This window comes from Haemorhous mexicanus, chromosome Z (assembly GCF_027477595.1).
Source record: "Haemorhous mexicanus isolate bHaeMex1 chromosome Z, bHaeMex1.pri, whole genome shotgun sequence".
Taxonomy (NCBI): Eukaryota; Metazoa; Chordata; class Aves; order Passeriformes; family Fringillidae; genus Haemorhous; species Haemorhous mexicanus.
Genome location: NC_082381.1, coordinates 5443755 through 5456715, shown reverse-complemented (window position 1 = coordinate 5456715; position 12961 = coordinate 5443755). Strand labels below are relative to the sequence as shown.

Genomic DNA, 12961 nt, shown 5'->3' with positions numbered 1-12961 from the left:
AGTAGAGCTTAAGACTGCATAGTGATGCATGTTTCCTCTGTGACAGCTGTGATGTTATGCCTGGAAGCTGGTGATGCTGACCCACAGATCTGTGAGAGAAGGGAGGGTTTTCAGTGAGTCCATCACTCATACTCCTAACTCATACCTCTGTGAGTACAGGAGAGGAAAATTAAATAACCCCTGATAAATTTGCCCTTTTTTTTTTTTTTTTTATAAGGCATTTTTTTTTAGAAATGGTGAGGAGCAAACAGTAGCATGTGGAAAAATTTACTCATTGAACATAGACTCTGTTTTTAACTTGAAAACCTGGGGAAAGTTGCTGTTTCAGGAACACTAAACCTAAGCCAGTGAGATTAAGAGTTGTGCTGAAAGGTGAACAGTGGGATATTGCAAACAGCTGGTTTATTCTGTCTCTGTCTTCTACAGTGCTTATGGAAATTGCCCCCCTTCTATGTTTGCTATATTACGCTTTTTGGGGAAAGGAGTTGTTAAGGATACATTGTGAGATCTGAAATCTCTTGGATAACGTTCATTTCCTTTTTTTTTTTTTCCCCCACTAGGGTCGAAATGGGAAAGGCTCCATTTTCGTGTGGGCTTCAGGGAACGGAGGTCGTCAGGGTGACAACTGTGACTGTGATGGTTACACTGATAGCATTTACACCATCTCCATTAGCAGTGCTTCTCAGCAAGGGCTTTCTCCCTGGTATGCAGAGAAGTGCTCTTCAACTCTGGCCACAGCATACAGCAGCGGGGATTATACTGACCAAAGAATTGTAAGTTGCTTTTACCAGCTTCAGAACAAATAGAAAGGTATTATATATGCAAATAATAAACAAAACCTCTCGAATGCTTGACTTGCAGTGCCTGCTTTATGCTATGTGTCATGTGCTTAGTGCTTTTGTCTGGAAACTTCAAGGCATTTGTAATCCAAAAAGTGATTGTATTCCTCTATTCTTCCACCTTAAAGCAATGGTTAAACAAAAATCATTGTGTCAATGCAGTTAAATCAACGTGCTGAATTTGTCTGCGGTTTGTGAGCCCTGTTTGTGTATGAAAGTGGTCTCTGCACGCTTTGATATGGAACTATTCTTCACAAAGGGCAAATGAAGAGAGATTCAGAGGAAAAAGAAAAGCTGTGATGTCAGGGCCGCTGTTATACCCTTGTCATTACATTTTTTAAGGCAAGAGACAGCAACAACAGAGCCTCCAAACCTACCAAACTCGGCAAGCAGGCGTACCAGTCTGTGTGCCTTCCTTAACTGTGCTAAAGAAAATTGCTGCGGCACAATAATGCTGAAATACCTGTAATTTCTGCCCAGCCCTGGTAGATGTTAATTTCACAGAACACTGCACTGGTGGGGATTAAAACAGCATCATTCCAAGTTAGCTGGAGATCAGTCCTTACTATGTGGCTTCTCTTTATAGTCAAGATTTAGATAAATGGGCTGATGAGTTTGGTGTTTATTCATTACAAATTATAGTTCTTCTGCTGAAGAGGGAGCAGAACACCAGTGCTAATCCTATGAGTAATTTCCTAGTAAGCAGTAATTTTGAATGTTCTAGGCCCAACACAATGATCTGTTTTCATGAATCACCAGTAAGCCTGAAACACTTATTGTGAAACCTTTAGACTAAAATAAGATATTCAGAGTGGGAGTATTTTGTTCCAACAAAAAACGTTTTGATACCAAAATTATAGTTGAAGTAAAAAGAGTGGATTGAAATATGAACAGATTTAAACACTCATCAATTTTTCTGCTGGTGAGGAGTGTATTAGTACACACCAAGTAAGGGACACATAGTTACGTTTGTGAGTATGGATATGATGGTATTTACAACTACTTATTTATGCTTATTTTGACTTTTTCTTTTTTTTTTTCTTTTCTTTTTTATTATTTTCTGTCAGACAAGTGTTGATCTTCACAATGAATGTACAGAAACTCACACAGGGACCTCTGCATCCGCACCTCTGGCAGCAGGAATTTTTGCTCTGGCGCTGGAAGCAAAGTAAGATGTCACACCATGACCTTTGAAACTTCTTTCTCTCAACTACCCCACTGCCTTCCCCAAAATGCTTGTTTTAAGAGGGACTGCCTCATACTGCAGCTCCACTTTTTGTCAGTCAGACTTGCTCAGGCTGATGACTAAAAATAAGCAGCTACTTGCCCCAACACCTTCCTAGAAAAGCAGAACCAATGTGAATAAATCATGATGACTGAGGAATATTTTGTGTGTTGGCAACACCATTTGCTGATTTCTGGTCAGATCACCTAGAAGTGAGTGCACACATGGATTCAGGAGAATGTGATTTGAAGACAATAGGCTGCAGAAGTTTAAGTTAAGCCTCAGCCAATTTATAGAAGAATTTCTGCCAGTGATGAGGCATAAAAGAGAAGGTGCCTGAGCTTGTCTGTCAGAGCAGGAAGGGAGCAGCCAGGTTTGGATCCTATAGGGCTCGTAGTCAGAATTTAGGCCTTGGGGAAGCTAAGAAAGGACAGGACAATGACTTTTTTTTCACAGAAAACACTTTAGGCAGTAGTGCATAAGTTTAATGTTTGTATCATGTAGATTCAGCTCCATTTTCTATTGCACACCCCTTTGGTGACATGAGCCTATATTAAATATTAGATATTAAAAATTAGATATTTTATAGGGTAAAGCGGAATCAAATACCTAGTTTTCGAAGTCCAGGTTCTAAAAAGAAGGGTAGGAAATTCTAGTATTGCTAGCTAACTTTGAATACCTGAACTGTTTTGGAGGATCGGACTCTTCTCTTGCTAGATACCTGTTCTTCATGGACACAGAAATCTTGTCTGCCCGTAGAAGTATTGTGAGGATAAGTGCAACATGCTGTGTGTTATAAAACATGGGATGCCATATGCATTCAAAGCACATTCTGTTTCAGTCTAATAGTTGCTAGAAAAATGACAGATAGCCCTGAAACAACTAACCAGGAATTTTTTCCAAACAGCCCAGATCTAACATGGAGGGATATGCAGCATTTGGTAGTGTGGACCTCAGAATATGATCCACTGGCTGGAAATCCAGGATGGAAAAAAAACGGAGCAGGACTGATGGTCAACAGCCGATTTGGGTTTGGGCTACTCAACGCCAATGCCTTGGTGGATTTAGCTGATCCCAAGAGGTGGAAAAGTGTACCAGAAAAGAGAGAGTGTATCGTCAAAGACAAGAGCTTTGAACCCAGGTAAGGATTTGCATTAACAGTTACCTATTGTAATAAAGCCTGAAGGATCATATTCTTCACAGATTGCTCTGAACAGGAATAAGGGACTTCTTTTGATTCATTTAGTTTTGCCAGATTATATTCCCCAAAGGCAGGCAAGCAGCATTGTTTCTTGGTTTGTTTTTTTAGTGTAAGTCTGATGGAAATTACTAGCATGAAGCTTTAACAAAGACTAAGATTATTATGTCTGCTTGTGCAGACAGTGTATAAAAGAATGATACTGTGAGGCTGAGCCCAATCAGCAAGGCTGTGAATTTTTAGACAACCATCAGAAGAGAGATAAAAAGATACTGATGTCTCACAAAGATTTTTTAAAAATATAAGTGTCTGTAATAGGTCTCAGCAATTCTTCTCCTGTGACAGGCTGGTATATGTTGTAATCAAGGTGATATATTTAACTTTAATAATGTCTGCAGCATTTCTCCTACCAAACACAAGTGTGTCAAAGGCTCACTGAAAAGTATTATGAGCCACGTGCCAACAGCATAGTGAATCTGAACAGATAGATTAATTACCATTAGTCATTAAGCTGGTCAATCAATAAGGCTATCTAGACTCTTTATCCCTACATGTTAGCATACCGATTTTTTATTCAGAAAAAAATATTTCTTTCAAAGGCTGAAATTATACCATGTGACTGCAACAAAGGCCTGTCTGCAGAAACATATTGCAATGTTTTGGAAAGTCACTGCTTGGTAATCTTATTATTTATGCTATTTCACTATCAAATTGTTTTTATGGACTCTGTCTGTTTCACAGAATGTTGAGCCACTACTGATGTATGGCACTCTTGCTCTTTATGTATTTTTATGGCAGTCCTGTATGTTACATTATGAAAACAAAGATCGCATGACATCGAGCTTAGAATTATTTATGTATAGATTTAGATACCCATTCTGTTTGGAAGTAGTGGGAACTGTGCAGAGAAAGCTATGCAGAATCTCTCTCTGTGCAGAGCAAGAACAGCAGACATTACCTTTCTTATTGAGCTGGCTCTGACTCTTCCTTTCTCATCATTCTGAAATGGCGGTTAAACATGCCATTCATGACCCAGAATCAAGAGTTCCTGTGGGTAATCAAAAAACTACTTTAATTTTGACAGATTATTAAGAGCAAATGAAGAAGTCATTATTGAAATTCCCACAAAAGCCTGTGAGGGTCAAGAGAACTCTATTGCATCTCTGGAGCACGTGCAGCTTGAGGCAACAATTGAGTATTCCCGCAGAGGTGATCTGCATGTCACTCTGGTTTCTCCATCAGGTATGGGAGGCAAGGACATACTTAATCTGTGTTGCTGTAATGTGTAACATTTACTTCATTCAAAAAATGTGGTTTTCAGTGGTTAAAGAGAGCTAAATATATCATTGGACAAATCCAGTGAGGATAAAGCCTCCAGGGAGCTATAGAGACTCCTCCTCAACCTCCACCTGTTCTGGGTTCTTTTTGTGGAAAGAAATTTGAAAATCATACTTCAGAAAATGAAGGCACAGAACATTTTCACAGAGGCAGCTGGACCTATGAAACCTCAGGGCTTCTGGCAGACAACAGATTATAGATCAATAATTCTTATCGGACTTCCTGTGATTTAGCAGACTAATGGAAAACTGAGGATATCTGATTCCTTGGGTTTCATTTCATGCATCTCCCCACTGGTGTATTTAAAAAAAACCAAAGTGTTTCTGTTAGGTACCTTAGTACAACTGTACTAAATGAGCTAGAACATGGCAAGCTGTTTTGACAATGTCCTGAAACAACATACTAAGACAAAAAAAAACCAACCAAACAAACAAACAAACAAAAACCCAACAAACCACCAACAGAGTAAAGTCTGTTAGATCAACTGGTATTAAAAGGAAAAAAAAAAAAAAGACAAGCTTTCACATATGAATTTAAATATCAGGCTGATCTAATTTTTCTGTTTCTAGGTAGCAATCATCAAATACTGCTGCCTCCACTGCACTATCATTTTGCTTTCATGGTTAAATTGTTTTTCCCTTGTTTCTTGCTGCTTTTCTACTTTCCTGCAAAGCATTAGTAGCAAATGTATGTCATTCCTTTTCTATATTTATGGTGTTACCTTTAAATATATTTATAAATTGTGACAAAACTCCTTGGGGCTTCACTGCCCCTTATTATGTAAATATTGCTCCCTTGCTTTTTTTCTTATACATAAACAAGCCAAACAAATTTCTTCCTGTGCAGTAGAACCTCTTTTGCTGCAGAAATGCTTTGTGAGCTGCAGCACTTTCGTAATAATAACAATGCAAATGCAGGCTTTGACAATATACTTCCACTCACCAAAAAAACCCCTGAACCAGTGATGAAATCATGATAAGACTCTGGTTTCACAATACTGCACAAGTTTTACCTTCAAAATGTCCATTTCAGAAGTTTCTTGAACAGCTCATCAGTGGGAAAGACTGGTTGTGCCTGACATCTTCTCCTTATGCTTCTTTTATGTGCATTCACTACCTTTTTGTGCCAGAGACAGAACACTGAACAAGATGTACCTTCTTGGTGTGACCTAACAGCTTGTGCACTCCTAAGCACTGCTGTAAAAATAATTACGGGAGCCTCTGCTAAAGGAGGCACTGCTGAACAGTGTATTTTCCAGGTCACCTCTGCTCTAGGCAGTGTGCAAGCTGAAAAATATGAAAAGTAGGAACATGGACAATCAGAGTGTTGATCTTGCACCCACACAGGGACCAGCACGGTCTTACTGGCTGAGAGAGAGAGGGACAAATCTCCCAATGGCTTCAAGAACTGGGACTTCATGTCGGTTCACACATGGGGGGAAAATCCAGCAGGCACCTGGATTTTAAGAATTACTGACATGGTGAGTATGCCTGTATGCTAAGTAGCTGTGTTTGGGAGCTAAAACAGACTAAATGGTCATTCATCACTACAAAGCACGTTGAATAATGAGCCTGCTCATTAAGCAAGCTAAATGAGGTGTTATTTAAAATATCCAGCTGGGTTAAGGATTAAAGAAAAAGGGTAGGGTCAGATTTTCTTGTTCTTTACCTGCATACAAGGCAGCATTCTCATGCAAGGCAGCATTCTCATTTCACTGGCCCGTACCTCTGGAAAAAATTTCATGGCTGTTTTTTTAGACCAAAATTAATCACTTGATAAAGTTTTCTGTGATTCTTGGATTGAAATAAGAAATAAAATTAACACAAGGTTAACTGGAAATTCTTTTCTGCAGAAAAGAGCACAGTATGGATCTAGTCTTCTCCTGGTCCATGTGCATAGCTTTCATTAACTGGGAACCTTTTGAATTAATGATTTTTTGAGGGATCTCAACGATCTATTCTGATGTATACATTTCCTTAATTTCTTGCTGGGAGTATCTAGTGCTGAACAACATTTAAGGATTAAAGCTAAGTAGTCTACAGATATGAAATAAATCAATTTACTAAAGTTACCTGGGGAACATGGATTACAACAGCAAGACACCAGAACTAAGCTTCTTGGTAGGCAACTGAAAAATAATTCCCTTCAGAAAGAGAGTGATCAAGCTCACTCATCTCGTTGAAGTTGTCTGTTAATAAGCTTGTCCTTAGGGGTCAGATCTTGCCAAAAACTGAAAGCTTCCTGTTAGACATCGAGCCTTCAGCCCCTTTTGGCCTCAAATTGTAAACAGGAGGGTATTGCCAAGAGCTGAGCAGATGGACAAGGCACCAGGAGTAAATATTACTATCAGCAGTGTAGTGTTAATGCTGCAGGCTTATAGATAGCCCCATGGTTACACATATCCTGCTCTTTGAATGCATTTTTGTGGAACAAAGTTAAGAAGAGTGTTTTGTTGGTAAATTAGCTCTCATTTCAAGTGAAAACTTCCTGAAACTTGCAATAAAGCAAGATTTTTGTCCTCAAGGCATAATATACTCTTTCCTCACCTTATAGGTTTTTTCTCTAGTTGTCTCTTCCACTTTCTACTTCCACTACTACATCTACTTCTACTGCCACCAAAATTTATAAATAAACATTTTCTGCTTACTTCCACATGCTGTATTTCAGATTGCTGTTATATACCACACAGTAAAAAGGAATAGTATTTCACATTATCATTTCCAATAGTAACTTTACAAGGAAATTACCAAGGAATGGCTTAGTGAAGAAGTTCTAATAATGCAAAATACCACTTCAGTAACTTCTAGCACTCTGTGTTATGACAAAACTCCATTGATGCTTACATGATGAATTAATAATTATGTTACATCAAAATGTGAATATTTTGAGTGATTAAGCTATTGTAGTAAATCCCACATTCTAATATACTCTGTCTCTACTACATCTGGGGTTTTTGTGCTTATGAATCATACTCTATAGGTAAGTATTGAAAGCCTGGTAATTTGCTTTGGTCGCTTCTGTGTACTTTGCATTTAAGTGTCTCTTTTGCTCTTTTGTGTCCTGAGAGCCTATTCTGATGCCATGCTTGTTTTCCAGTCCAGACGAATACAAAATGAGGGGAGGATTGTAAACTGGAAATTGATTTTGCATGGCACTGCTACCCAGCCTGAGCACATGAAGCAGCCGCGTGTGTATACATCCTACAATGCCGTACAGAATGACAGAAGAGGAGTGGAGAAGATGACGGATCTTGTAGAGGTAGAGTTATAATTCATTTATTCCTTACATGTTTTTCAGTTTATGAGAAAATGTTGTTTTTTGGTGGGTATTTTGGGGTTTTTTTTGCCTAGTAAGACACATATTTATTTTGCATTCATTTAATCTAACTCCTGATTGGTTTCGAGTGTATATCATAATTTTGCCCATGTCAACAACTGATATTTTTATTAGTGTCTGTTTCAAATTGCAAAATATAAGGAGTTTAGGATGATAACAGGAAATTGCTTCTAAAGGTAGAAACTCTGTGGCTAATGCAGCTGCGTGGTGGAAGGAGGGAGGAACACACCTCTGACAGGCACACTAAATGTATATAATTCTACTGAATACAAGTGTCACATTCTAAAGGAACTTTGCCGGCTGGAGTGCTTCCAGTGAGTTTGCAAGGAATTTCAGGAACAAAGGGCTTGAGAAAAATCAGGGACTCACTGATTCAAAAGGTTTGGTTCAGTGGATCTGTTGCTGCCAGATCCTTTAGCATCCCCGTTTACCCTACAGAAAACAGTGCTCTAAAAATACAGGGTGGGGACAAGGCAGGGTGACCCTGGGTTTCAGGATGCACAGGATGGTAGTAATGCACATTTCATAGTGTTTGATTACGTCAGCAGCATCAGAAAATAATCCCATCACATCAAATTGTCTCCCCATTAAGTAATTAGGACATCCATAAAGCACAGATAGTTTAACCCTCCTCAGACAGGTTATGAAAGGTGGTGTGATAATGGTCTCTAAATCCATTACATGAATGTCCCCAGGTCTGGCAGCCACGGGCAAAAAAAACAAATGGGAAGAAAGTAAAAGTGGATTCAGCAGGTGCTGTAGGAGAAAATGGGTGGACATGGGTAAAAATTACATGAAGATAAAATGAGCGTTCAGTTAGAAATGCAGTTCTAGTTTGAATGAGGAAGGTCTGCAGTCATATACTAGTGTTGAAATGAAATCATGCCTCTCATCAACTGCTCTGTGAACCTGTACTTGGGATAAGTCTTCCAAGGTCTCCTAGGTATGTGTTATGACCACCCATTTGCCATACTTCACTGCCCTTTTCTCAGGTGGGATCATCTACAGAGAAGGTTTCATGAAACACTGGTTCCATCCTTTCCTAAGAGTACAAGGCACAATAAGAACTGCCATCACCACTGCATATATGTTTCCTTCATTTAGAGGGCTGTGTCTCATGACATAACCAGAATTATCTCCTAAGACAGGGACAAATACTGGTATAAAATGACATGTTGTATCCTGCCAATGTGGAATCTGAATTTATAAATTTGATAAATGCCTAAATTTAAAAAATGCCTATATTGCGGGAGGATTTGATATTTTTTGCAGTGTAGAGTTTTCAAAAGTTTGTTTTGGTTGATAATGGTCTGCTTGTTTTCTAGATGCCCAAGTGGCTCCTGAATGAAAAAATGACGTTTTCCCACACATAGGTGGAGATCACCAGCCAGAGCAAGCCTTAATCCAGTCAGTCTTTCATTGACACCTGATCTTTTTTCATGCTAATCTGTATTCTAGGATCATACCACACTGGAGAGCCTGAGTGAAAAACCCAAGGCCACAGAAGACATCAGCAGCAGCAGTGACAAAGCAGAAGATAAAATCCCATCAGAAGCCATGCTGCATTTACTGCAAAGTGCTTTTAGCAGACAGATGGATCAGAAGCAGCTGCCAAAGAAGACTGCAAGCGAGAAGTTAAACATTCCATACGAACACTTCTATCAAGCCCTCAAAAAATTGAACAAGCCCTCCCAGTTAAGAGGCTCAGAAGAAAGTCTGTACAGTGACTACGTTGATCTTTTTTACAATGCCAAACCTTACAAGCATAGAGATGATAGACTGCTGCAAGCGTTGGTCGATATCATAAATGAAGGAAATTAACTGTAGGGTATGGCACTGAGTTGGAAATATTTGTTCTCCCCACCTGTAGTTTTTTTATTCCAAAGTCTGTGTATGCTCTAGTCGTGTGATTGCTGCTTTGATTGCTTCATATTTAATGCAAATATCAAGGAAGGGAAAAAACGGGTGTGAGGGGATAAGACAGGAAAATTACACTTTTTAGTATTATCTTTTTTCAAAACCTTTCTTCAGAGTAGATTTGCCCCCTCAGGCATGAAATGCAATAGTACTCCCCTGAAAACCCTAATACTCTATTTTAAACGATTTTCACATTACTTATTCTTCCACCCTCTTCACTTAAGCATGCAGTAGGATTCAAAACCTGAATTACCAAGCAGTTTTGAACCAAACTGCCAAAGCTATGGGGATATATTCTCATCCATGGATTTGTCATGAATATTGCAGTCTTTGTTATATTTGTCATTTATTCTGATTTAATACTTGCAGCCAGTACTGCTTCCATCATAGGTGTTTTGTTCCTCCTCCAAACAATGCTCCCTTGCCCTTCTGTTCTCCTGTAGAGGAACATCTGGGAGGCTGGGGTTGGACTGGGGCATCAGTGAACACTGATGAAGTTATTCACAATTTAGACTACAGACAGAAACGCACTAACAAAAAAGAGCCAAACTGAGCATCCCAGACCGTGGGATGGCATTCTCTCCAGCAGACTTGGAACTTATCCAAGCGAAGTGCCTGAATTATGAGCCTGGTCTTTTCTAGGCCATTTGTGTTTAATGAGGACAGAGTCTCACTTCAGAGCACTTGGCTTTCTTTTCATGAGTTATGAATCACTTGATGGAGTACTGATCTGTTAGTGTCAATTTCATGAGCTTTGGGCTCCAACTTCCTACCTGTGGAGCCTCAGCCAGATCTCCAAAGTAGTACAAAGCTGCCTTCTGAGATTTCTGCATCTGCAAGTAGCCAGGCCGAGTGGAACAGAGAGGCTAGATGTTGCAGAAAAGTCCACCCAAAGACTGTAAAATTCCCAAAAAACATCTAGGAAAACAAGGCAAAATTGTCTGAGAATTAAAAAAAAAGTAGTACCGTGAGAAGTGTGAGCATGGAATATGGAGTGGGAGGAAGAGGCTGAGGCAGAGGTGGCTGTCAGAAAGCAACGAGGGTGAGCAACCCCCTAATATTAGCAGTTTTCCACGCATACCTTTTTAACAAGAGTCAAAATTATATTTTTTTTCTTCTAATAATTAAAAAAAAAAAAGCCATGTTGGATGCTAAGAAAAGCTAGGGGATCTAGAACAAGGAAATGAAGATTCCCAGGGGATAGTTATCTCATTGAAATGCTAAAGAAAACCCAAAAAAGTGCTGACTGCTTCTTACTTGTCTTTCTCTTGCCTATTATTGAAATGTGTTTTTGCAGACCCTCTAGAAATATTTGATTAGATTCTTTTTCACTGTCTATTCCTTAAAATTATGCAAATGTCTCTAAGACAGGAATTTTACATTTTGCTCATAATCCATCAGTTCAAATGAAAGTTTTTCAAACTTCGCATTAAATCCTGTAATTTAAAGGTAAACCTATTTACTGTAACTAATTAAGAATTCTGTGGAAAAAAAGACTCCTCTAAAGACAACCTTGAAAATTTTCTTACCAAATGTAAGATTTAAAAAACATTCCTTGTGGTGGCTTCATGCCTATCTTGGGCTTAACCTGCCTTTTTGCCAGTTTTAAGGACTCTTTAATATTCTTCTAGTCAGCAGCTGAAGGATAATATCTCTGCTACTGAATGCTTCTTGTACTGAATCGCTCCCTCTCTACTAAGAAATTTGCTTAGGAAGAGAAGTCATTAAAGAAAAAAAAATCCTGCAAGTGGTCCAGATCAGAAAGCTTTCCCTTTGCTGTCCTTTCCACGCAAAAGCTTTCTGGCAATGCATAACTAATGAACAAGCAAACCATGAAAATTTCTAATTGCTGCTATTACAGAATGAGAGCACTTATTTTCACTAATGTTTAATTTTCAGAATAGGCTCATATGGCAAGGTAAGGGCCACTTTTAGTCCTGTGCAATGAAGCTTAGAGGCTGGTTCCCACAGATAACAACAAATTTAGCCAGTCCTCATTCAGGTAAATTACAGTGAGGAAAGTACTAACAACACTCCATCAGGCCTTGAAAGAAATGTTCAGGTTAAAAGGGTGGGAAACAAAAGACCCTCCTTTGTTTCAAGATCTGTTCCTATGCTGTAGCCAAAGTTTCAACAGATGACAAGTTTAAAATCTCTCTTTTGAATGTTTCCAACCCAGATCAGCTTGTACAGGAGTAAATTATTTTTATTGTTAGTCTTTCCTTGGTGCCTGTGTGGGTTTTGTGAAAAATGTAAAAGTAAAAAAAAAAAGTTTTCTCTCAGAATTTTAAATTATATTTTCGTTACAGGTATTTATAATATAGCAAAGATTTTATTGAACAGACAGAATTTTAAAAGGCATAATAAATTATATTGAAGAACCAGATTTTTTCTTGAGAAAGAGACAATTTCATCCAATAAACGTATTTTTTAAAAGGCATGTTACAACAGCAACTGCAACATGTATGTGATGTGATGTTAAAATTTGTCTACTAGTAGCATAATACAATGTGTTAGCAGAGCTCAGTGTGTGGTCTTAACATTTGTAAAGAAAACAGTAAGACAAAGTCAAACTTTTGACTTAAAAGGAATGGGAAACTGAGTTTAGAATGAAAAATAATGACTTGGGAAAATAACCAGGATTGGGTGGAAAGAAATGTGGAATGTATTGAAAATGAGGGCTTTCAAGGGATCTCATCAGCAGTAACACTCACTTGTTTCCTTCTCACAGCTCAGCCAAGTAAGCTTTGCTGTGGGCATCACTGACAGTAGCACTGTCTGTAATTCCAACAGTCAAAAGAATTCTGCCTATTTAATAGACAGATGTGTGTGTCAGAAGCACTAAAATGAAACAATGCAGCAAAAAGAGTCACGGGGTCAAGGTAAACACATGGGTCTTCACTTCCTTACGTGAAAATTGTTGAAATAATTGTTGTTCCCTCCACCACTACTCTCATTTAAAGCCAGCAGAGAAACGAGTCCTTAAACCCTTGTACACTGTACACAGTGCAACCAACTACCTCTCAATTACTACATCTGCTTTGGCAAATGCCCTAAGGATAATTAACACACTATTAATGTGATTTCAATGGATACATTCCCTTATGA

General features: G+C 38.6%; 1 protein-coding gene across 1 annotated transcript in view; it reads left to right on the top strand.

Annotated features, from left to right (window-relative positions):
* Positions 1 to 12374, top strand: part of PCSK1 (proprotein convertase subtilisin/kexin type 1) — a 28176-nt gene extending 15802 nt beyond the window's left edge. The window contains exons 8-14 of the mRNA XM_059836453.1: positions 561 to 773; positions 1907 to 2007; positions 2972 to 3205; positions 4347 to 4504; positions 5947 to 6080; positions 7697 to 7858; positions 9395 to 12374. Coding sequence (XP_059692436.1) covers positions 561 to 773; positions 1907 to 2007; positions 2972 to 3205; positions 4347 to 4504; positions 5947 to 6080; positions 7697 to 7858; positions 9395 to 9757 — 1365 coding nt within the window. The 3' untranslated portion in view covers positions 9758 to 12374. The remainder of the gene's footprint in view (positions 1 to 560; positions 774 to 1906; positions 2008 to 2971; positions 3206 to 4346; positions 4505 to 5946; positions 6081 to 7696; positions 7859 to 9394) is intronic.
* Positions 12375 to 12961: the final 587 nt, after the last annotated feature.